Below are 22,842 nucleotides of genomic sequence, written 5' to 3'. Positions count from 1 at the left end.
TTGGAGGAAGGCTGTCATCAGCTGGCCCAGAGCTTCCTCACACGACGCTTGCAGAGGCTGAAAGCGGGAAAGGAGGACTGAGGTTCAGCACCGCGGCAGCTGCCAGAGCACAGGGAGCGCTGAGGTGCGATCCCGACGGAGAGGTGTGCAGGGAAGGGCTGGCAGGTACCTGCAGCTCTGTGTCCGCAGGAGGGCACGACAGGACTCTCCAGCAGCACACGGCCACCTGGGAGCACCTCTTCTCCCAGTCCACGCGAGGCTCCAGCTTGCTGGATGCAGAAAAAGGGGGAGAAAACAGTAAAACAGTGAGGGGCTTTACCAGCCGTCTCCAGAGTGGCCCAAACGCCAGCTGGGTTTGAGCCCCAGAGCCGGCCCCCCAGCCTGGGGCACAGAGCTCACCTCAACTGCTCCAGCAGCTGAAGCACCTTGAGATGCACTCGGGACACAGGGCTGTCGCAGCCATCCTCCCTCATCAGGTCCTGCAAGGCCCAGAGAGACGCACTCAGGGTGGGCAGGGGCACGGAGGGGCCCGCACCAGCCCCTTCATCCCCACGGCCAGCACAGAGCCACCGAGTGCCAGCGCCCCAGGGCCCAGCAGCTGGGGACAAGGAGCTGGAGACCTCCGGGAAAAGCTGCCTCCCCTGCAGGCAGCCCCAGCTCCAGGCACTTACCAGCAGGACCTTCAGCACCTCCGGCTTCTTGCAGAGCCTGAATCTCTGCTTGGTGTCCACAACCTGGATGGCATGGGTGACCTCCTGGATACTGTGCACCAGGGCGAGCTTGTGCTGCAGCTCCTGAGACCGGAGAGAGAAAAACACCAGTTGAACTGCTTGGAGAGCTGGGAGAGGAGCACGGGCGAGGGCTTCTTCGGGGCTGGGGCTGGACGTTCAGGACAAAGCACGCAGGGGACGCTCAGAAAGAGGCCGTCCATCTCGGCACGTGGGGGCACCCAGCCCTCCCTGCTCCTTCCTCTGTGCCCCACGCCCCTACCTTTGTTCTGCAGGCATGGAAGAGCTCCAGGATGTTGGCCAGGATGCATTTCTCCACGCAGTCCAGCAGTTCTGCCTTGGGCGCACGCAGTGCAATCTTGCCATAGGTAAGCATGACTGCAGCCCGTGTGGCCTGAAGTCTCCGCTCCCTGTCCGGCAGCTGTGTTGACAAAGATGCCCCGAGATGTCAGTCCGATGCCCTGCTGTGCCCCGGGCCGCCGCGAATTTGTGGGGCTGGGGAGCGGGGCTGTGAGGGAGCTGTCTGGCTCGGCTGTGCAGGGCCGTGGAAAAGCATCTGAAAGAGTTTGTCCCGTTCCTGCCCTGAGGCGAGCAGCCCGTGCCCGTCAGGGGTGTGCTGGCCGTGGAAGGCTTGCCCGTGGCCCCCAGGCTAGGGGCAGAGCCAGCCACAGCTCACAGGGCTCCTGGCCCTCAGCTTTCTGCAGGGGGCAGGCGTCTTAGGTAGCTCTACCGGGAGGGACAAGTGCAACGTGGGTGCCACGACTCGGCCACCACCGTTCGGGAAGTGAAAACAGGGCAAGAGAAGGCCGAACACTCAAAGCCTGCAGTCATTACCCTTTGCTGTCTGCCGAATTCGATGAGCGCCTTGCGGACCGTGCTCATTGCATCCAGGGCCACGTAGAAGTGGCGCTCAGCAGCGTAGGAGACCACGGAAGCTATTCCCTGCAATGACGGAGAAATGGGAGTGAGCTCTGGCACACGTACGACGGCAAGGCAGGACATTGCCCGAGGGAAACGGCAGCTCCCAAGAAATGGAAAAGGTCCGGAGCAGGGACATGGGGACACTGGGCAGAGCGGGGACAGGAGAGGGAGAGGAACCTTCACCTGTTTGTCACACGGCCTGGTGGCATCCGTTTCTTTCAAGTATTTCAGCAGCTGCCCTTGGACGTGGGTGAACTGCCGACAAGAGGCCAGCACCGTGCCGAGAGCCCGGTACAGGAACTCCTGCAAGAGAAGAGACCGAGCCCAAGCCGTGGTAGCGGAGGGAAGCACCTTTGGGGCGAGGGCAGGGGGAGCGGTGCCGACAGCCCGCACGGGAACGCGCTCCTTCAGCCCCAGCCCCGGAGCCGGGTGCCCCGGGCTGTGCTGCCAGGAGGGCGCAGGCAGGGAACAAACCTTGTCCTCCTCGCTGCTGGAGGAGCTGCTCAGCTGCTGGCTCAGCTCCCGGCTCAGGCACACGATCCATGGCTGGTCCTCCTGCATCTCCTCCGCTGACTCCGTCAGGAACTGGGGGGGAACACGACAGGAGGCCAATGTTGTCTCGCCCTTTGCCCGGGCCTTGCACAGGAGTGGCGGGGGCACAACTGCCCGCAGCCTCACCCCCGGGGATGCTGTACCTTAAGCAGATAGCACTGCCACTCTTCGGAGTCCAGGGAGCCCTCTGGATGCTCTGCAAAGCAAGAGGAAGCAAAATCCCTCGCTGTCACTTGAGCCAGCACCAGGGAAGAGTTCCGCGCTCTCCTTCCCTGGGAGCCCAGACCCCCACAAGTCCCAGGCTTGACAGGGCCTCAGACTGCCTGCACCACAGCTCTTGCCAGGCTGCAGACCCCAGGGGCAAGCCGATCCCAGCAGATCCCAGCCTCCACGCTGGCTGCCCGGAAGGGGGACGGCAGCGGTTCCCCTCCGCCGTGCTGGGAGGGAGGCTCTTTTCCTGCCCCCTCCAGCTCTCCTGAGCCCGGCGCTCCACACTAGCACCTTACCTTCCAGGTACTGCAGCATGCAGGGGATGCGCATGGGCCACAGGTCCCTCAGGGATCTGTGGATCCTGCTCTGCAGTGCCTGCAGCAGCTGTAGGGCAGCGGCCCCGCATTCTCCGCACCCAGCAGAAGCCGCCACCACCTAGGTGAGGACAGAGAGAGACGGGCTCACTCCTTCTGCCGGGGACGCGGCTTCTCCCACCAGGGAGCTCGACTCCAAAAAGCAAAAGCAGCCCTGCCCAGCACCTCCCCCTGCCCCTGGCCAGAAAAGCTCTTTCCCCGTGGCCCCGCTACTCACCAGCAGCTGAACCAGGAGCGCCTGTGGCGTGGGCATCTTGTCTGCAAGGAGGAAGAAAGGCAGGGTGAGCCCCTGAGCACCTCGCCCCCAGCCCCTCGCACCTTCGACGCCCCCATGCAGCTGGGAGGGAGCCCCTGGCCGAGCCCAGCACACGTTGCTGGGGCACTTTCTGCTCTCACCTTGCCCCTGGGCAGCATCAGGCTTCTCGCTGTCCTCTTGCCCTTCTGTTTGCTTCTGTCTCTCGATCACGGCTTGGAGACAGCGGGACAGCGGGAGCAGCAGGCCGCAGTACTGGGCCGGCACCATGTACTGCAGGAGCCGTGGCCACAAGAGCTGCAGAGGAAGAGGAGGCAGTTTGGCACGTCAGCATGCCCATCGCAGCTCGGAGAGGGAAAGGACGCCTTTCCCCAAAAGGGGCAGGTGAGGGCTGGCCAAAACACCCTGCAGGTGCACAGCGGCTGCAGCAGCGGGGAGCAGGACCACTTACTTGGGTCATGCCTCCAACGGAGACATCCAGAGACTCCAGGACATCTATGCACTGGGCCCGAAGGTCTCTTTCTTCTTGGAGGTCTTCTACTGCCTGCAAGACAGCGTTGGGAAACCCCCCGTTACTCCCAGCTCCTGCCTCAGGAGGCTCTGTGGAGGAGGAGGATGGCCAGGCCCCACGTCCCAGCCCCAGCTCGGGAGCAGCGAGCGCTGCACTGAGGGAGCTCTCGGCACAGCCTGGGCACGGGACCGAGCCGCGGGTGTCCCGCTCTGTCCTTACCAGTCTGTCCGAGGCCCGCCTGAACTCGACAAAGATGTGCGCCACCGCTTCCCACGCCAAGCAGCTCGGGATGCTGACGCTGAGCAGGTCCCTGATGAAACCCAGGAGCGCGCTCCTCACCTGCCAAGGGGACGCTGTGGTTACGGTCTGCCCCGCCAGCAGCCACAGGGAAGCCACCTTCGCCTGGGGCAGCCCCCGCAGCCCATGGAGAGGCACCGAGCGCGCAGGAGAAGCCTTCGCTGCCTGGGCTCGGGGCTCGGCTTTGTACAGCTCCACAACCTGCCGGCTCAGGGGGCTTGCCCTGCCCCACTGCTCTCGCTGTTCCTTCCCAAATGAGCTCACCTGGGTGCCGGCCTCAGCGAACAAGGGCTGCACGGCCTCTACCATTAGGGGCAGCTTCTCTCTCACTGCAGGCTCTACAAGAGACACAGAGAGGTCCGCGTTCAGGCAGGGCTCAGATGGCAGAAGGGATCCCTCGAAGCTCCCAGGCTTCTCACGCACAAGCGGGACAGCACGGCAGGGCTGGGCTCTGACTGTAGGGGAAGCACTGGCGTCCCAGAAGGACTTTGTTTCTGCAGCTACTACTGCCTTGCCGGGCCTGAAAGCTCCGACAGCAGATAGCTTCAGCCCCCCGACTGCCCCAGGCCTGGCCTGTGGTACTGACCGTCAGTGCGTGCCACAGCTCCCAGCAGAGTCAGCGCTGTCCTGCGGGTGCCCTCGTCCTCGCTGCTCAGGTGGGACAGCAGGAACATGATTGTCTCCTCCGGGCAGATTCGAGCTGCGGGCAGGACACCACGTTTTGCGTGAATAGTCAGCAAAACCCCACGGCTGAGGTTCACAAGGAAGTTGCGAGCACGCGACGGGCATCGTCCCGTTCCTTCCCTTACCTTGAAGCACAATGCACTGCCTCAGTTCTTCTTTGTGGCCTGCGCTGTGCTGCCTGTCCTCCTCCACAATCTGTGGGAAAAAGGTCCATTTTAGAGACCGATCGCAGGCAGAGCAGCCATCAGAGGCTGCCTTTTGGGTCCCGGCACTCCAGAGGCCTCCTGCCAGGTGGCTGAGGGGGAAACGGCTGAAGGAACTGAGCTGCCCCTCGGGCCAGGATCGGGGTGCTCACAGCCTCGAGGCAGCTCCAGGAAGGTCCTGGTGGAAGGACGCCCTGCCCTGCCCTGCCCGCCCCTCTGTGGCAATGCGGCCTGCAGGACCTGGGCCAGCGGCACAGGCACGGGCTCCCTTTACCTGGTGGTGCACAGCAGCAGCGATGGCACGGAGCTTGTCCTGGGGGGCGACAGCGTGAAGTTCCTCCAAGGTCGTCAGGAAATAACGGAGGCTCTACAAGAGAAGGGAGAGGACGAGCGGGTTAAAGGCACGTGGGAAGGAAGAAACCCAGCACGCCTGTGGCATGGGGAAGCCCTGCCCACAGCTGCACCAGACCCCGCGCAACGCCTCACCTCTGTCACCCGGCAAGTCTCCTGGAGCTCCTGGTACTGCTGCAGGAGCCAGAAGACCTGCTTCCACACGTTGTCCTGGTGCTGTGCATCACGGAGGACGACGGCCATCATAGCAGCCACTGCTCCCAAGACGGCCTGCTTGTCCTGCAGAGGGAAGAGAGGCGAGATGCTCTGAGGGCTGTGCAGCACTCGGCGTCCCCCAGCACATGCCTGCCTTGCCCACAGGGGGCTTTCCCTTTCCCTTCTCTCCAGAGGAGAGACATCTCTGGCTCTCTCCAGAGGACAGCAAGCGTTCCCCTGCCAAAGGGCCAGCAGCTCTCACCTCCTCCTCCTCGTCACGGCCCAGCCAGTTTCCCACCGCGTGGCAGAACAGGCCGTACACCTGCTCGCAGAGCTGCGCCTCCCCGATGCGAGGGAAGGGGCACTGCTCCCAGGCGTTGAAGTAAGCGTTGATCGCCCTCGACCACTGCTCCAGCACTGCACCACAAGAAAGGAGCTCGTCAAAGCCGGCAACAGGCAGCGTGCCCGGCTCCCATGCCCGCGTGGAGCAGTCCCTGGCTCGCCAGGCTTCAGCTCGGGACCGGCAAGTGCTGTGCTCCAGGTATCTGGACTAAACTACGGTGCCCCTTCTCCCCTCCTGCCCACTGCACCTCAGCCTCCTTCTCTACCTCCTCCTCCTCCTCCTCCTCGCAGGCCTCTTCCCCTCCAGCACTTAGCATTGCAGCCCCCGCCCTGCCCTTCCCAAATTTGCCCCCCAGCGCAGGACCACGCCGCCATCCGATCGGAGCGAGGCAGCGAGAGCCCGCCCGGCCCCTTCCCCTCTACTCACCACTGCAGATGGCGCGCAGGATCCGGCTGCTCTCCACGTGGCTCAGCACGGCGTGCAGAGCAGCGAGCGTCATTTGGGCGAAGGGGATGCACCGCAGGGCTGCAGAGAGAGGACGGGCAGAGGGACAGAGGGAGCCACGGTCAGCCAGAGCCAGAGCAGCACCGCGGGCAGGAGGGCTGGGGAGAAATCCCAGCTCCGGGCGAGGAGGTGCCACAAGCCCACAGCCCGCCGGCCCAAAATAGCCTTCAGGGAGGGGCAGGGGCCCTGCTCCTGGCCGTCACGGACCATCTCCCAGAGCACGAGGCCAAAGGGGCCATACCATAGCTGCTGGCCAGTTTGCTCAAGGTGCTGAGCACAAACTCCTGGCATGCTCCTCCCCTCATGCTCTTCAGGTGGCCCTGGAGCTCGGACATCACAAACTCGAAGTGGGAACGAGCCAGAGCCACCAGGACGTCACCAGCAGCTGCTGTCACTTCGGTCATCGCGCCCTGAAAAAGAGCCACAGCTGAAATGCTGCCCAGGAGAAAGCTGGGGAGAGGCGGGCTGCTCCGTTCGTCCTCCTAGAGAACAAGCTCACCTGGGCTGCCTTCATGTCTCCAGACACCTCTGCGAGCACTCGGTTGACAACGCCGCTCCGCAGATGGGTGTCATCCCCTTGCAAGACGTGCTCGAGGCGGCGGTAAGTCTCCGCTCGCTCACCCTAGGGAGAGACCATGACACCTCTTGCTTTGCCCTTATTCCCGGGCAGCTGCGAGCTGCTGCCCCTCACTCTGGAGAGCCCACAGGCAGCACCAGCGCGTCCTGTCCCAGCTTGCGTCCAGCTACACCAAGGAGCCGAGGGAGCAGCAGCCCTGGGAAGCGACCGAGCACCAGGCGCCAGCCTGGGAGCACGGTGCAGGGCTAGGACAAGGACGGAGGCTTGGGCAGCTCCAGGCTGAGCTGCTGCGTGAAAGGAGGCGGCGCAGCAGCGTCAGCCCAGCAGCAGGACACCGGAGGGGCCAGCAGGCAAGACCCCTGCGTTGAGGGTGGAGGGGAGCCCTCAACCCCCCACGGCACAGCAGGATGTGCGCAGCTCACCTCTCTGTCTTGCAGTTTCTTCAACAAGGAAGTCACGACGGTGGCAGAGGTGGCAAGAGTCTCAGACCCCGTCTCTCTGCCACCGTTCCTGTGACGTCTTCGTCTAGTCCTGATCCCTACACAAGCAAAGGAAGATGGAAGGAAACAACCAGTTTGCATCAGCTTGGCTGGCTGTGGGGATTCGCACCAGGTGGGGCAGGCATCCTCCCAGCACCAAGAGCACAGGCTGGGGACCCATCTCTGGTGGTGCTGGGAACTCATGGGGATGCAGCCCCCGGCCTCCCACTGCCCCTTACCAAAAAATCCTCTCAGCCTCTCCATCACAGCAGGATCACCCCAGAATCTCTCTCCAGGTCCTCCTCCTGTGGCCGCCGAGAGGCAATGGGCCACCTGCCCTCACCGCAGCACTTATAAGGCACCCAGCCATTGTGACCTCGCTGAGGGGCCTCGCGCCTCACAGAGGGTTGCCACAGATACGGGGACACGTCACAGGGCAGGGCCGGAGGTGGCAGCACTGCTCCCCTCCGTGCCTTTGCCTGATTGTCTCCAAAGAAAGAAGTTTCTGTGCACCATGAGACAGTGTTTGTCTGGAAAAAGGTCCGGAGCAGGGCTGGGACGAGCCCCTGCCCCAAGGGCACAGAGGGTCTCTCACATGGAGACCCGTCCTCCATGGTCTCCAGCCTCTCACACAGCTCCTTGAAGTCAGGCACTTGGAGCACCACTCTCCCAGTCCTCGTCAGGCCACAAGCTGTGAGAGAAGGGAGTCCTGGTTAGGGGAACTGAATCTCTGGGCCCAGACACGCACAGAGGGGGATGGGGAGCAAAGGCCAGGGCCCTCCCAACCCTCCCGTGGCACGATGCCACCAGCCCGGCTCCGTGGCTGACACATCCCAGGCCGCACAGAGCCCTCCTTCCCCTGGAGCTGTTTTGGGGCAGTGGGGCCACAGGCAGCAGCCACAGGCCTCCGCTCCCAGCTGCTGCGTCCCCAGGTCCTCCCCACAAATTCCTCAGCGCAGACAGCACAGATGCTGCTCACTGAGGAGGGGGCAGGAGCTCACTTCCAGCTGATTTCAGCTGGAGAAGCAGGCTATTCTTCTGAAGGCCTCACCCAAGCCATTCGCCATCAGCTTTCCAAGTATTTCTGCCAGCGCCAACATGCTCTCCGCAGCCACCTCTGGATAGTTCACCTTCTCCATTTCACGCCCCAGTGCTTCCACGGTGTTCGTCTTGTGCCTTCAAAACTGCAAAGCCAAAGATGCGCACAAGCTGCTCGCGGCTGCTGCCCGCAATGCCCACTCTTTCTCTCCACTTCTGTTTCGTAAGGGGGTGCAGCTGCGGCACAACCCCGTGACGAACGGCACTGGCACGTTTGGCAGGAGGTTTCCCCGCAGGCTCCGTGCTGAGCTTGGAGAGCAGGCTGGCCATAGGGAAGCCCCCACTGAGGAAAAGGCTGAGGTGCTTAATGCCTTCTTTGCCTCAGTCTTCAGCGACAAGACCAGTTGTTCTCTTGGGTACCCAGCCCTCTGACTTGGTGGCAGGGGATGGGGAGCAGAATGTGGCCCTCATAATCCACAAGGAAATGGTTGGCGACCTGCTACGGCACTTAGATGTATGGAAGTCAAAGGGGCCAGATAGGATCCACCTGAGGGTACTGAGAGAACTGGCAGAAGAGCTGGCCAAGTCGCTTCCCATCACTTAGCAGCAGTCCTGGCTATCAGGGGAGGTCCCAGCTGACTGGCGGCTAGCAAATGTGACGCCCATCTACAAGAAGGGCCGGAGGGCAGACCCGCGGAACTATAGGCCTGTCAGTGTGACCTCAGTGCTGGGGAAGCTCATGGAGCAGATTATCTTGAGTGTCTTCACACGGCACTTGCAGGGCAAGCAGGCCCAGATCAGGCCCAGTCAGCATGGGTTTATGAAAGGCAGGTCCTGCTTGGTGAACCTGATCTCCGGCTATGACAAAGTGACGCGCTTAGTGGACGAGGGAAAGGCTGTGGCTGTGGTCTACCTTGACTTCAGTAAGGCTTTTGATGCCATTTCCCACAGTATTCTCCTCAAGAAACTGGCTGCTCTTGGCTTGGACTGGTGTATGCTTCGCTGGGCTAAAATCTAGCTGAATAGCCCAGCCCAAAGAGTCGTGGTGAATGGAGTGAATCCAGTTGGAGGCCGGTCACTAGTGGTGACCCCAGGGCTCGGTGGCTGAGTCACCATCCCTGGAGGTCTTTAAAAGATGTTTAGATGTAGAGCTATGTGATATGGTTTAGTGGAGGACTGGTCAGTGTTAGGTCAGAGGTTGGACTAGGCGCTCTTGGAGCTCTCTTCCAACCCAGATGATTCTCTGAGCGTGTGATTAAACTTTGCTTGCCTTGACAAGCCAACGGAACGAACTGCTGAGCCACCTGTGCTAAGTGTCACGGGGCTGGCAGCCCTCAGACCACGGGGAACCGCAGCCTTGGGTGTCAGACTCCTTTCTTCTGGTGACGAAGGGAAAAGCTGAGGCAGAAGCGGCCATCTCACAGCCGTAACGCCCACGTAACGACTGTCACCGCCACCTAACGGCCATGTAACGGTCTCCTCGGGAAGGGCGCTGAGGGGCTGCCTCACACCCGCCAGGCGGAGCCGTGCAGGTGGCAGCTGCGCGGCGAGGCCCGGCCCCTGTTCCTGATCCCGGCCCCCTGTGTCACGACGGTCGGTCTTCATCTTGGTGCTGTGCTCGCACGTGGTGTGAACGCTGACCGGCTGCGTTGTGCGTGTCATTAGCTGCCTGCAGGGAATTACAGCTGGGGCTTGTCCAAACAGCCTGGGCAACTCGATGGCTGTCAGAGCTGAAATGTGAATGCCCCAGCTGTGCACTGTATACGTACTAACACAGGCCGTCTGGCCTGGCCGAGGGCTTGGCCCCAAAGCAGCCGCTGGGTTGGGTTTCTGAGCCGGAGTACACTGGCACTGGGCTCGATTCCCAGCCCCCAAAACGCGCTGCTTACTCTCCGTGTGCGAGCGCCCAAAGTGGACAAATGAGCCTGGCTGAGCCCACAAAACACAGCAGCTGGTCTCCCTTTTCAAGCCGCCCACAGCTGCCCAACGAGCCTCCTCTAAAGGCCGAAACCCACAGGACTCTGCCTGCATTGCTGAGCCTGAAAACCAGCCAAACAAGGCTCATTTTGAGCCCCCCAGAGACAGCTGATGACTTCATCTCCACATTGGGCCCCCAAACCAGTGCACACAGACTGGTGTTGAGCTACAGCGTGCAACATTTCACCTCTGTTTTCCTGCCCCAGCCCAGTTTCCCCAGCTGCTTTCCCAGCCGCCTTCAGCTGCCCCCGTTTTGATTTTCTTTCTGCCCCAGGCCGTGTTTGTGTAGTCCGTAGGTTCGTGCCCGCGCCAATAGGCACACCGAGTCAGAATCCACACGAAGGCCCTTTAATTCAATAAGGAATCCTATAACTCTGCAGAGTCAGGTGCTTGGCGATCTTTCTCAAAGCAAGCACGCCTCTGACTCCAATCACCATAATTTATACGCAGCAAACTTGTGAAAACCCTCTCTTTGGTTACTTTTGATTGGCTATCTTAGCTCACCTAAGCTATCTCCACTGAGTTTGCTCATGACAAAGGAGCAGCGGTGGAGGGAGGGACACCAAATCCCACATTAACATATGTTAATGCCCCTTTACGAGCAAAAGGTAACTCCAGTCAGAAAACCAGTCTGGAGCTGGCTTTCTCCTTCTTTTTACCCTTTTATCCCTTACCTTCCTTGCTTCTGCTAGCTCAAGGCTACCTGTCTCTTTCTTTCGGCTGAAAGACTACACAAGCTACAGGCCTCCCAATTTTCTTCAAGGTTTTATTGTTTCTCCCAGCCTTGTGACTACATTTGGACATGGATGGGGGGGATCAGAGTACTGGTGCTTTGGCCATGACCCTCCCCATCCCACCAGTGCTGAGAGGCTTGCACAGGCAGCGCTGCCCGGCCCCAGCTCCCACCAACACCACCCTGGGAAGGACCCGGTCTGCACCCACTGTGCTCTCTGGACTTTTATTCAGGCCTCTACAAGCTCGGGGATGTCTTCTGTGTCCCCGAAGAGATCTTCTGCATGCTCTGGGATGTCTTCAGCATGCGTTGTGCTCTCTTGGTGCTCCAGGCTGGCTTCTGTAGTGTGGGGAAGAAGAGGCAGTGTCAAGATATGGCCCCTGGCCGTGCCCTCCTGGGCACCGTAGGGAAGGCGGCTGGGGCAGCGCTTGGCAGCCCTTGGGCCGCCCCGGTGGGAGCGGAGCAGAGAGCTCGGTCCCGGCTCTCACCAAGGACGTGGAGAGTGGCATCTGTGAAGCGCGTCTCCTGTGGTGACTCCTGCTGGTGCTCCAGTTTCTTCAGCAGCTCCGGAGCAGCTGTCTCCTGGGGGAGAGCAGGGAGGTGTGAATTCTGCTTGGGCCAGAGAGGCCTCGTTGCTGAGCCCTCCGACTCCCATGGCCCCAGCATCCCCCCAGGACAGGGCTCACTCACCAGGTAAGAGTACACATTGCGCTGCAGCTCTGCCCCACTGCACCCGATGAAATTCCTGACGACCACCTGCAGCCCCTTTGGCTCGACGAAAGGAGCGCAGCTGTAGAGGGCTGCCCTGCAAGCCTGGAAAAGAGCATTGTGCTTGGTCGTTCCTTCTCCTGTGCCCGGGAGGCAGCTCCTCAGGGAGCCTTTCTGTGGGACTGCAAAGAAGCTCAGGGGGTACTTACGCCTGATACTGCACAGCTGGGGTCCTGGAGGTGCAGGAAGAGTCTGCCCAACGTCTGCTCCACTTCTGCTCTGAAGAACGTGGTGAGATTGCCCTTGGTGCCAGCAGCCAGGGCCGTGTAGAGATTGAAGGCCGCAAAACGAAGCTCCTTTTGCTCCTGCAACCCAGAAAGCCATCTGTGAGCTGGGTCATGAAGGCACCTCCTCCCAGCCTCTCTCCAACAACGAAGCATCAGGGACTGACAACGGAGGGCGTGTGAGCAGTGCTGTTGGCAGCGGTGCTCTGGGAACGAGGTCACCTCATTCTGGCCCCTTCCCTCCATGTGGAAGGTCCCTTCCTCGTCCCATCCCTAAGAAATGGCACCTGAGCGCCGGGGCCCTCGCTGCGTCCCACCCGCAGCAGAGAGAGAGGGGCCCCAGCAGCTGGTTGCCTGCAGGAGCACCTCCACGCAGCACAGGCAGGCCCCCGCCCACCCCACGCCCCTCGGACAAGTGGCAGAAAAGTAGGTTCACTCACGGCATCGAAGAACTTCCTGGTGGAGCGGGCGATGCTTTTGAAGGCCTTGCCCGAGCCCTTCGCCGTCTGCTTTGCAAATATTTCTGCCAGGGCCAACATGCTCTCCGCAGCCACCCCAGGACCGTCCACCTTCTCCATTTCACGCCCCAGTGCTTCCACGATCTTCCTCTTGTGCCTTCGAAACTGCAAAGCCAAAGATGTGCACAAGCTGCTCGTGGCTGCTGCCCTCAATGCCCACCCTTTCTCCCCACTGCTGTTTCGCAAGGGGGTGCAGCTGCGGCACAACCCCGTGACGAACAGCATTGGCACGTTTGGCAGGAGGTTTCCCCGCAGGCTCCGTGCTGAGCTGGGAGAGCAGCCTGGCTGTTGGGAAGCCCCCATCTGCCTGTGCTGCTCTGCCCCAGGCTCCCCAACTGCCCTGCAGCCCTGCCCGGCTCTCTGCTGGGGGGCTGCAGCCAGAGCAGAGGGAAGTGCACCTCACCTTCTTGGGCAAGCCACTGACAGCACTGCCCAGGCCTCTCACTGCCATCTGCTTCACAGCATGGCTCGGACTCTTCAGCTTCTCCAGGAAGACCCACACCAGGGGCTTCAGGAGATGCTTCCCCTCAGCTGGCGGGTCATTCACCACCTACAAGACAGCCAAAGCTCTGTCAATGCCAGGAAGGAACCTGGGCCGGTCTCTTCCATGAAGAGACACCCCAAGCAGCAGTTTCTTTCGGAAAGCCCTCTGAGCCCGCCCTTCCCCACGCGCCGCCTCACCTCTGCGAAGAAAGCCAGCGCCGTGAGTTGCAGGTTTTGTGAGGGGGAGTGCAGCCACAGCATGAAGCTGTTTATCAGCAAACGTGAGACGAGCTGGGCACGGAGCAGCACTCTGCATAGAGAGCACAAGCAGGTGACGTGGTCAGGTGGGAAGGCCCTGGGCCGCGGCCCGAAACGTCCCCTGCTGCGGTGCAGGCGCTGCCCTGCCTCCCAGGAGAGCTCCCCAGGCACATGGGAAGGGTCCTGCGGCTGCTTCCCGGGGGGAGGTGAGATGCAGCCCTGGGCTCTCACCTGGTCAGGAGCTGCACGGCGTTGCAGTGCCACTGAGGCACGTCCAGGGACGGCCACACTCGATAATTCCAGAGCACCCGCTGCCACCTCTCGTCCAGGAGTCTTCTCAGCACTTGTTCCAGAGCAGCGCTGTAGGGTCTGGCGAACGAAAACCCACAGAAAACCCTCAGAAATTTCCACACCTGGGAAACAGGGCAGCCCTTTGGCTCCCTCAGCATCACGAACAAATGTGCCTGGCTGGGGAACTGAAGCCCCCCGTTCCCTGCTCCTGCTGCTCCTTACCCGCACACCAGCTCCTCTTCTTCCATTTCGTTGAAGATTTCTGCCGGAAGACTCAGGGGGGGAAACAGCACCAGTGTCCCCAGTTCCATGCTGACCTGCTTCAGGAGGGCGAAAAAGAGGCAAACAAGCACGTCCCCGGTTTCCCTCGTGGTCAGCAGAGCAGACATCACCTCAGAGATGGCACAGAGGAGCTGCAGGAAAATGTGACCCAAAACAACCTGTTAAACACTGCCTTTCCCACCAGCCCGGTGGTGCCCCTGTGCCCCTGGGGGACTCTTCCTGCCTGCAAGTCTCACACCTTGGGGTGACCCCCAACTCCCTCACCCTGCTGAGCTAAGTGAGAAAGCAGGTGGGAAGCTGTAGAGATGCTCCTGCCGACAAGCCCTGGGAAGCGACCGAGCACCAGGCGCCAGCCTGGGAGCACGGTGCAGGGCTAGGACAAGGACGGAGGCTTGGGCAGCTCCAGGCTGAGCTGCTGCGTGAAAGGAGGCGGCGCAGCAGCGTCAGCCCAGCAGCAGGACACCGGAGGGGCCAGCAGGCAAGACCCCTGCGTTGAGGGTGGAGGGGAGCCCTCAACCCCCCACGGCACAGCAGGATGTGCGCAGCTCACCTCTCTGTCTTGCAGCTTCTTCAACAAGGAAGTCACGACGGCGGCAGAGGTGGCAAGAGTCTCAGACCCCGTCTCTCTGCCACTGTTCCTGTGACGTCTTCGTCTAGTCCTGATCCCTACACAAGCAAAGGAAGATGGAAGGAAACAACCAGTTTGCATCAGCTTGGCTGGCTGTGGGGATTCGCACCAGGTGGGGCAGGCATCCTCCCAGCACCAAGAGCACAGGCTGGGGACCCATCTCTGGTGGTGCTGGGAACTCATGGGGATGCAGCCCCCGGCCTCCCACTGCCCCTTACCAAAAAATCCTCTCAGCCTCTCCATCACAGCAGGATCACCCCAGAATCTCTCTCCAGGTCCTCCTCCTGTGGCCGCTGAGAGGCAATGGGCCACCTGCCCTCACCGCAGCACTTACAAGGCACCCAGCCATTGTGACCTCGCTGAGGGGCCTCGCGCCTCACAGAGGGTTGCCACAGATACGGGGACACGTCACAGGGCAGGGCCGGAGGTGGCAGCGCTGCTCCCCTCCGTGCCTTTGCCTGATTGTCTCCAAAGAAAGAAGTTTCTGTGCACCATGAGACAGTGTTTGTCTGGAAAAAGGTCCGGAGCAGGGCTGGGACGAGCCCCTGCCCCAAGGGCACAGAGGGTCTCTCACATGGAGACCCGTCCTCCATGGTCTCCAGCCTCTCACACAGCTCCTTGAAGTCAGGCACTTGGAGCACCACTCTCCCAGTCCTCGTCAGGCCACAAGCTGTGAGAGAAGGGAGTCCTGGTTAGGGGAACTGAATCTCTGGGCCCAGACACGCACAGAGGGGGATGGGGAGCAAAGGCCAGGGCCCTCCCAACCCTCCCGTGGCACGATGCCACCAGCCCGGCTCCGTGGCTGACACATCCCGGGCCGCACAGAGCCCTCCTTCCTTCCCCTGGAGCTGTTTTGGGGCAGTGGGGCCACAGGCAGCAGCCACAGGCCTCCGCTCCCAGCTGCTGCGTCCCCAGGTCCTCCCCACAAATTCCTCAGCGCAGACAGCACAGATGCTGCTCACTGAGGAGGGGGCAGGAGCTCACTTCCAGCTGATTTCAGCTGGAGAAGCAGGCTATTCTTCTGAAGGCCTCACCCAAGCCATTCGCCATCAGCTTTCCAAGTATTTCTGCCAGCGCCAACATGCTCTCCGTAGCCACCTCTGGATAGTTCACCTTCTCCATTTCACGCCCCAGTGCTTCCACGGTGTTCGTCTTGTGCCTTCAAAACTGCAAAGCCAAAGATGCGCACAAGCTGCTTGCGGCTGCTGCCCGCAATGCCCACTCTTTCTCTCCACTTCTGTTTCGTAAGGGGGTGCAGCTGCGGCACAACCCCGTGACGAACGGCACTGACACGTTTGGCAGGAGGTTTCCCCGCAGGCTCCGTGCTGAGCTTGGAGAGCAGGCTGGCCATAGGGAAGCCCCCACTGAGGAAAAGACTGAGGTGCTTAATGCCTTCTTTGCCTCAGTCTTCAGCGACAAGACCAGTTGTTCTCTTGGGTACCCAGCCCTCTGACTTGGTGGCAGGGGATGGGGAGCAGAATGTGGCCCTCATAATCCACAAGGAAATGGTTGGCGACCTGCTACGGCACTTAGATGTATGGAAGTCAAAGGGGCCAGATAGGATCCACCTGAGGGTACTGAGAGAACTGGCAGAAGAGCTGGCCAAGTCGCTTCCCATCACTTAGCAGCAGTACTGGCTATCAGGGGAGGTCCCAGCTGACTGGCGGCTAGCAAATGTGATGCCCATCTACAAGAAGGGCCGGAGGGCAGACCCGTGGAACTATAGGCCTGTCAGTGTGACCTCAGTGCTGGGGAAGCTCATGGAGCAGATTATCTTGAGTGTCTTCACACGGCACTTGCAGGGCAAGCAGGCCCAGATCAGGCCCAGTCAGCATGAGTTTATGAAAGGCAGGTCCTGCTTGGCGAACCTGATCTCTGGCTATGACAAAGTGACGCGCTTAGTGGACGAGGGAAAGGCTGTGGCTGTGGTCTACCTTGACTTCAGTAAGGCTTTTGATGCCATTTCCCACAGTATTCTCCTCCAGAAACTGGCTGCTCTTGGCTTGGAATGGTGTACGCTTCGCTGGGCTAAAATCTAGCTGAATAGCCCAGCCCAAAGAGTCGTGGTGAATGGAGTGAATCCAGTTGGAGGCCGGTCACTAGTGGTGACCCCAGGGCTCGGTGGCTGAGTCACCATCCCTGGAGGTCTTTAAAAGATGTTTAGATGTAGAGCTATGTGATATGGTTTAGTGGAGGACTGGTCAGTGTTAGGTCAGAGGTTGGACTAGGCGCTCTTGGAGCTCTCTTCCAACCCAGATGATTCTGTGAGCGTGTGATTAAACTTTGCTTGCCTTGACAAGCCAACGGAACGAACTGCTGAGCCACCTGTGCTAAGTGTCACGGGGCTGGCAGCCCTCAGACCACGGGGAACCGCAGCCTTGGGTGTCAGACTCCTTTCTTCTGGTGACGAAGGGAAAAGCTGAGGCAGAAGCGGCCATCTCACAGCCGTAACGCCCACGTAACGACTGTCACCGCCACCTAACGGCCATGTAACGGTCTCCTCGGGAAGGGCGCTGAGGGGCTGCCTCACACCCGCCAGGCGGAGCCGTGCAGGTGGCAGCTGCGCGGCGAGGCCCGGCCCCTGTTCCTGATCCCGGCCCCCTGTGTCACGACGGTCGGTCTTCATCTTGGTGCTGTGCTCGCACGTGGTGTGAACGCTGACCGGCTGCGTTGTGCGTGTCATTAGCTGCCTGCAGGGAATTACAGCTGGGGCTTGTCCAAACAGCCTGGGCAACTCGATGGCTGTCAGAGCTGAAATGTGAATGCCCCAGCTGTGCACTGTATACATACTAACACAGGCCGTCTGGCCTGGCCGAGGGCTTGGCCCCAAAGCAGCCGCTGGGTTGGGTTTCTGAGCCGGAGTACACTGGCACTGGGCTCGATTCCCAGCCCCCAAAACGCGCTGCTTACTCTCCGTGTGCGAGCGCCCAAAGTGGACAAATGAGCCTGGCTGAGCCCACAAAACACAGCAGCTGGTCTCCCTTTTCAAGCCGCCCACAGCTGCCCAACGAGCCTCCTCTAAAGGCCGAAACCCACAGGACTCTGCCTGCATTGCTGAGCCTGAAAACCAGCCAAACAAGGCTCATTTTGAGCCCCCCAGAGACAGCTGATGACTTCATCTCCACATTGGGCCCCCAAACCAGTGCACACAGACTGGTGTTGAGCTACAGCGTGCAACATTTCACCTCTGTTTTCCTGCCCCAGCCCAGTTTCCCCAGCTGCTTTCCCAGCCGCCTTCAGCTGCCCCCGTTTTGATTTTCTTTCTGCCCCAGGCCGTGTTTGTGTAGTCCGTAGGTTCGTGCCCGCGCCAATAGGCACACCGAGTCAGAATCCACACGAAGGCCCTTTAATTCAATAAGGAATCCTATAACTCTGCAGAGTCAGGTGCTTGGCGATCTTTCTCAAAGCAAGCACGCCTCTGACTCCAATCACCATAATTTATACGCAGCAAACTTGTGAAAACCCTCTCTTTGGTTACTTTTGATTGGCTATCTTAGCTCACCTAAGCTATCTCCACTGAGTTTGCTCATGACAAAGGAGCAGCGGTGGAGGGAGGGACACCAAATCCCACATTAACATATGTTAATGCCCCTTTACGAGCAAAAGGTAACTCCAGTCAGAAAACCAGTCTGGAGCTGGCTTTCTCCTTCTTTTTACCCTTTTATCCCTTACCTTCCTTGCTTCTGCTAGCTCAAGGCTACCTGTCTCTTTCTTTCGGCTGAAAGACTACACAAGCTACAGGCCTCCCAATTTTCTTCAAGGTTTTCTTGTTTCTCCCAGCCTTGTGACTACATTTGGACATGGATGGGGGGGATCAGAGTACTGGTGCTTTGGCCATGACCCTCCCCATCCCACCAGTGCTGAGAGGCTTGCACAGGCAGCGCTGCCCGGCCCCAGCTCCCACCAACACCACCCTGGGAAGGACCCGGTCTGCACCCACTGTGCTCTCTGGACTTTTATTCAGGCCTCTACAAGCTCGGGGATGTCTTCTGTGTCCCCGAAGAGATCTTCTGCATGCTCTGGGATGTCTTCAGCATGCGTTGTGCTCTCTTGGTGCTCCAGGCTGGCTTCTGTAGTGTGGGGAAGAAGAGGCAGTGTCAAGATATGGCCCCTGGCCGTGCCCTCCTGGGCACCGTAGGGAAGGCGGCTGGGGCAGCGCTTGGCAGCCCTTGGGCCGCCCCGGTGGGAGCGGAGCAGAGAGCTCGGTCCCGGCTCTCACCAAGGACGTGGAGAGTGGCATCTGTGAAGCGCGTCTCCTGTGGTGACTCCTGCTGGTGCTCCAGTTTCTTCAGCAGCTCCGGAGCAGCTGTCTCCTGGGGGAGAGCAGGGAGGTGTGAATTCTGCTTGGGCCAGAGAGGCCTCGTTGCTGAGCCCTCCGACTCCCATGGCCCCAGCATCCCCCCAGGACAGGGCTCACTCACCAGGTAAGAGTACACATTGCGCTGCAGCTCTGCCCCACTGCACCCGATGAAATTCCTGACGACCACCTGCAGCCCCTTTGGCTCGACGAAAGGAGCGCAGCTGTAGAGGGCTGCCCTGCAAGCCTGGAAAAGAGCATTGTGCTTGGTCGTTCCTTCTCCTGTGCCCGGGAGGCAGCTCCTCAGGGAGCCTTTCTGTGGGACTGCAAAGAAGCTCAGGGGGTACTTACGCCTGATACTGCACAGCTGGGGTCCTGGAGGTGCAGGAAGAGTCTGCCCAACGTCTGCTCCACTTCTGCTCTGAAGAACGTGGTGAGATTGCCCTTGGTGCCAGCAGCCAGGGCCGTGTAGAGATTGAAGGCCGCAAAACGAAGCTCCTTTTGCTCCTGCAACCCAGAAAGCCATCTGTGAGCTGGGTCATGAAGGCACCTCCTCCCAGCCTCTCTCCAACAACGAAGCATCAGGGACTGACAACGGAGGGCGTGTGAGCAGTGCTGTTGGCAGCGGTGCTCTGGGAACGAGGTCACCTCATTCTGGCCCCTTCCCTCCATGTGGAAGGTCCCTTCCTCGTCCCATCCCTAAGAAATGGCACCTGAGCGCCGGGGCCCTCGCTGCGTCCCACCCGCAGCAGAGAGAGAGGGGCCCCAGCAGCTGGTTGCCTGCAGGAGCACCTCCACGCAGCACAGGCAGGCCCCCGCCCACCCCACGCCCCTCGGACAAGTGGCAGAAAAGTAGGTTCACTCACGGCATCGAAGAACTTCCTGGTGGAGCGGGCGATGCTTTTGAAGGCCTTGCCCGAGCCCTTCGCCGTCTGCTTTGCAAATATTTCTGCCAGGGCCAACATGCTCTCCGCAGCCACCCCAGGACCGTCCACCTTCTCCATTTCACGCCCCAGTGCTTCCACGATCTTCCTCTTGTGCCTTCGAAACTGCAAAGCCAAAGATGTGCACAAGCTGCTCGTGGCTGCTGCCCTCAATGCCCACCCTTTCTCCCCACTGCTGTTTCGCAAGGGGGTGCAGCTGCGGCACAACCCCGTGACGAACAGCATTGGCACGTTTGGCAGGAGGTTTCCCCGCAGGCTCCGTGCTGAGCTGGGAGAGCAGCCTGGCTGTTGGGAAGCCCCCATCTGCCTGTGCTGCTCTGCCCCAGGCTCCCCAACTGCCCTGCAGCCCTGCCCGGCTCTCTGCTGGGGGGCTGCAGCCAGAGCAGAGGGAAGTGCACCTCACCTTCTTGGGCAAGCCACTGACAGCACTGCCCAGGCCTCTCACTGCCATCTGCTTCACAGCATGGCTCGGACTCTTCAGCTTCTCCAGGAAGACCCACACCAGGGGCTTCAGGAGATGCTTCCCCTCAGCTGGCGGGTCATTCACCACCTACAAGACAGCCAAAGCTCTGTCAATGCCAGGAAGGAACCTGGGCCGGTCTCTTCCATGAAGAGACACCCCAAGCAGCAGTTTCTTTCGGAAAGCCCTCTGAGCCCGCCCTTCCCCACGCGCCGCCTCACCTCTGCGAAGAAAGCCAGCGCCGTGAGTTGCAGGTTTTGTGAGGGGGAGTGCAGCCACAGCATGAAGCTGTTTATCAGCAAACGTGAGACGAGCTGGGCACGGAGCAGCACTCTGCATAGAGAGCACAAGCAGGTGACGTGGTCAGGTGGGAAGGCCCTGGGCCGCGGCCCGAAACGTCCCCTGCTGCGGTGCAGGCGCTGCCCTGCCTCCCAGGAGAGCTCCCCAGGCACATGGGAAGGGTCCTGCGGCTGCTTCCCGGGGGGAGGTGAGATGCAGCCCTGGGCTCTCACCTGGTCAGGAGCTGCACGGCGTTGCAGTGCCACTGAGGCACGTCCAGGGACGGCCACACTCGATAATTCCAGAGCACCCGCTGCCACCTCTCGTCCAGGAGTCTTCTCAGCACTTGTTCCAGAGCAGCGCTGTAGGGTCTGGCGAACGAAAACCCACAGAAAACCCTCAGAAATTTCCACACCTGGGAAACAGGGCAGCCCTTTGGCTCCCTCAGCATCACGAACAAATGTGCCTGGCTGGGGAACTGAAGCCCCCCGTTCCCTGCTCCTGCTGCTCCTTACCCGCACACCAGCTCCTCTTCTTCCATTTCGTTGAAGATTTCTGCCGGAAGACTCAGGGGGGGAAACAGCACCAGTGTCCCCAGTTCCATGCTGACCTGCTTCAGGAGGGCGAAAAAGAGGCAAACAAGCACGTCCCCGGTTTCCCTCGTGGTCAGCAGAGCAGACATCACCTCAGAGATGGCACAGAGGAGCTGCAGGAAAATGTGACCCAAAACAACCTGTTAAACACTGCCTTTCCCACCAGCCCGGTGGTGCCCCTGTGCCCCTGGGGGACTCTTCCTGCCTGCAAGTCTCACACCTTGGGGTGACCCCCAACTCCCTCACCCTGCTGAGCTAAGTGAGAAAGCAGGTGGGAAGCTGTAGAGATGCTCCTGCCGACAAGCCCTGGGAAGCGACCGAGCACCAGGCGCCAGCCTGGGAGCACGGTGCAGGGCTAGGACAAGGACGGAGGCTTGGGCAGCTCCAGGCTGAGCTGCTGCGTGAAAGGAGGCGGCGCAGCAGCGTCAGCCCAGCAGCAGGACACCGGAGGGGCCAGCAGGCAAGACCCCTGCGTTGAGGGTGGAGGGGAGCCCTCAACCCCCCACGGCACAGCAGGATGTGCGCAGCTCACCTCTCTGTCTTGCAGCTTCTTCAACAAGGAAGTCACGACGGCGGCAGAGGTGGCAAGAGTCTCAGACCCCGTCTCTCTGCCACTGTTCCTGTGACGTCTTCGTCTAGTCCTGATCCCTACACAAGCAAAGGAAGATGGAAGGAAACAACCAGTTTGCATCAGCTTGGCTGGCTGTGGGGATTCGCACCAGGTGGGGCAGGCATCCTCCCAGCACCAAGAGCACAGGCTGGGGACCCATCTCTGGTGGTGCTGGGAACTCATGGGGATGCAGCCCCCGGCCTCCCACTGCCCCTTACCAAAAAATCCTCTCAGCCTCTCCATCACAGCAGGATCACCCCAGAATCTCTCTCCAGGTCCTCCTCCTGTGGCCGCTGAGAGGCAATGGGCCACCTGCCCTCACCGCAGCACTTACAAGGCACCCAGCCATTGTGACCTCGCTGAGGGGCCTCGCGCCTCACAGAGGGTTGCCACAGATACGGGGACACGTCACAGGGCAGGGCCGGAGGTGGCAGCGCTGCTCCCCTCCGTGCCTTTGCCTGATTGTCTCCAAAGAAAGAAGTTTCTGTGCACCATGAGACAGTGTTTGTCTGGAAAAAGGTCCGGAGCAGGGCTGGGACGAGCCCCTGCCCCAAGGGCACAGAGGGTCTCTCACATGGAGACCCGTCCTCCATGGTCTCCAGCCTCTCACACAGCTCCTTGAAGTCAGGCACTTGGAGCACCACTCTCCCAGTCCTCGTCAGGCCACAAGCTGTGAGAGAAGGGAGTCCTGGTTAGGGGAACTGAATCTCTGGGCCCAGACACGCACAGAGGGGGATGGGGAGCAAAGGCCAGGGCCCTCCCAACCCTCCCGTGGCACGATGCCACCAGCCCGGCTCCGTGGCTGACACATCCCGGGCCGCACAGAGCCCTCCTTCCTTCCCCTGGAGCTGTTTTGGGGCAGTGGGGCCACAGGCAGCAGCCACAGGCCTCCGCTCCCAGCTGCTGCGTCCCCAGGTCCTCCCCACAAATTCCTCAGCGCAGACAGCACAGATGCTGCTCACTGAGGAGGGGGCAGGAGCTCACTTCCAGCTGATTTCAGCTGGAGAAGCAGGCTATTCTTCTGAAGGCCTCACCCAAGCCATTTGCCATCAGCTTTCCAAGTATTTCTGCCAGCGCCAACATGCTCTCCGTAGCCACCTCTGGATAGTTCACCTTCTCCATTTCACGCCCCAGTGCTTCCACAGTGTTCGTCTTGTGCCTTCAAAACTGCAAAGCCAAAGATGCGCACAAGCTGCTTGCGGCTGCTGCCCGCAATGCCCACTCTTTCTCTCCACTTCTGTTTCGTAAGGGGGTGCAGCTGCGGCACAACCCCGTGA

At 60.6% G+C, this 22,842-nt stretch overlaps 3 protein-coding genes across 3 annotated transcripts; all 3 read right to left on the bottom strand.

Moving 5' to 3' along the window:
* Positions 1–37: 37 nt before the first annotated feature.
* LOC137855325 (maestro heat-like repeat-containing protein family member 2B) lies at positions 38–15,528 on the bottom strand. The gene is made up of 25 exons (XM_068679363.1): positions 15,417–15,528; positions 14,601–15,052; positions 14,305–14,420; positions 6,626–6,748; positions 6,368–6,536; positions 6,049–6,147; positions 5,542–5,696; positions 5,220–5,363; positions 5,008–5,100; positions 4,656–4,725; positions 4,433–4,546; positions 4,111–4,184; positions 3,769–3,888; positions 3,490–3,582; positions 3,182–3,335; positions 3,003–3,043; positions 2,708–2,846; positions 2,345–2,397; positions 2,124–2,234; positions 1,833–1,952; positions 1,563–1,670; positions 991–1,149; positions 672–794; positions 400–479; positions 38–269 (listed from the first exon to the last, which is right to left on the bottom strand). The coding sequence occupies exons 2-25, from the start codon at positions 14,623–14,625 to the stop codon at positions 38–40; spliced, it is 2,715 nt and encodes a 904-aa protein (XP_068535464.1). The 5' UTR covers positions 14,626–15,052; positions 15,417–15,528.
* On the bottom strand, positions 10,450–13,905 carry LOC137855277 (protein maestro-like). The gene is made up of 9 exons (XM_068679326.1): positions 13,695–13,905; positions 13,413–13,550; positions 13,122–13,233; positions 12,844–12,990; positions 12,363–12,545; positions 11,848–12,003; positions 11,621–11,743; positions 11,419–11,512; positions 10,450–11,269 (listed from the first exon to the last, which is right to left on the bottom strand). Exons 1-9 carry the CDS (start codon positions 13,859–13,861, stop codon positions 11,160–11,162), a joined length of 1,230 nt encoding a protein of 409 aa, XP_068535427.1. The 5' UTR covers positions 13,862–13,905; the 3' UTR covers positions 10,450–11,159.
* Positions 15,529–17,632: 2,104 nt separating the features above from the next.
* Positions 17,633–21,088, bottom strand: LOC137855276 (protein maestro-like). Its single transcript, XM_068679325.1, has 9 exons — positions 20,878–21,088; positions 20,596–20,733; positions 20,305–20,416; positions 20,027–20,173; positions 19,546–19,728; positions 19,031–19,186; positions 18,804–18,926; positions 18,602–18,695; positions 17,633–18,452 (listed from the first exon to the last, which is right to left on the bottom strand). Exons 1-9 carry the CDS (start codon positions 21,042–21,044, stop codon positions 18,343–18,345), a joined length of 1,230 nt encoding a protein of 409 aa, XP_068535426.1. The 5' UTR covers positions 21,045–21,088; the 3' UTR covers positions 17,633–18,342.
* Positions 21,089–22,842: the final 1,754 nt, after the last annotated feature.

This window comes from Anas acuta, chromosome 4, assembly GCF_963932015.1.
Source record: "Anas acuta chromosome 4, bAnaAcu1.1, whole genome shotgun sequence".
Classification (NCBI taxonomy): Eukaryota; Metazoa; Chordata; class Aves; order Anseriformes; family Anatidae; genus Anas; species Anas acuta.
Note: the sequence above shows the minus strand (reverse complement) of the source record. Positions and strands in the feature narration are given on the sequence as shown.

What these genes read in the sequence shown, in the direction of transcription:
- LOC137855277 (XM_068679326.1), bottom strand. Translation starts at nt 13,861, where the DNA reads ATGTCTGCTCTGCTGACCACGAGGGAAACCGGGGACGTGCTTGTTTGC. An exon ending in TCAGTGGCTTGCCCAAGAAG is followed by an intron (nt 12,546 to 12,843) that starts GTGAGGTGCACT and finishes TTGGCTTTGCAG; the next exon opens with TTTCGAAGGCACAAGAGGAA. An exon ending in CCAGCTGTGCAGTATCAGGC is followed by an intron (nt 11,744 to 11,847) that starts GTAAGTACCCCC and finishes GCTCTTTTCCAG; the next exon opens with GCTTGCAGGGCAGCCCTCTA.
- LOC137855325 (XM_068679363.1), bottom strand. Translation starts at nt 14,625, where the DNA reads ATGGAGAGGCTGAGAGGATTTTTTG. An exon ending in CTGCTGCTGTGCACCACCAG is followed by an intron (nt 4,726 to 5,007) that starts GTAAAGGGAGCC and finishes TTTTTCCCACAG; the next exon opens with ATTGTGGAGGAGGACAGGCA. An exon ending in AATTCGGCAGACAGCAAAGG is followed by an intron (nt 1,150 to 1,562) that starts GTAATGACTGCA and finishes TTGTCAACACAG; the next exon opens with CTGCCGGACAGGGAGCGGAG.
- LOC137855276 (XM_068679325.1), bottom strand. Translation starts at nt 21,044, where the DNA reads ATGTCTGCTCTGCTGACCACGAGGGAAACCGGGGACGTGCTTGTTTGC. An exon ending in GAAGAGGAGCTGGTGTGCGG is followed by an intron (nt 20,734 to 20,877) that starts GTAAGGAGCAGC and finishes TTCGTTCGCCAG; the next exon opens with ACCCTACAGCGCTGCTCTGG. An exon ending in CCAGCTGTGCAGTATCAGGC is followed by an intron (nt 18,927 to 19,030) that starts GTAAGTACCCCC and finishes GCTCTTTTCCAG; the next exon opens with GCTTGCAGGGCAGCCCTCTA.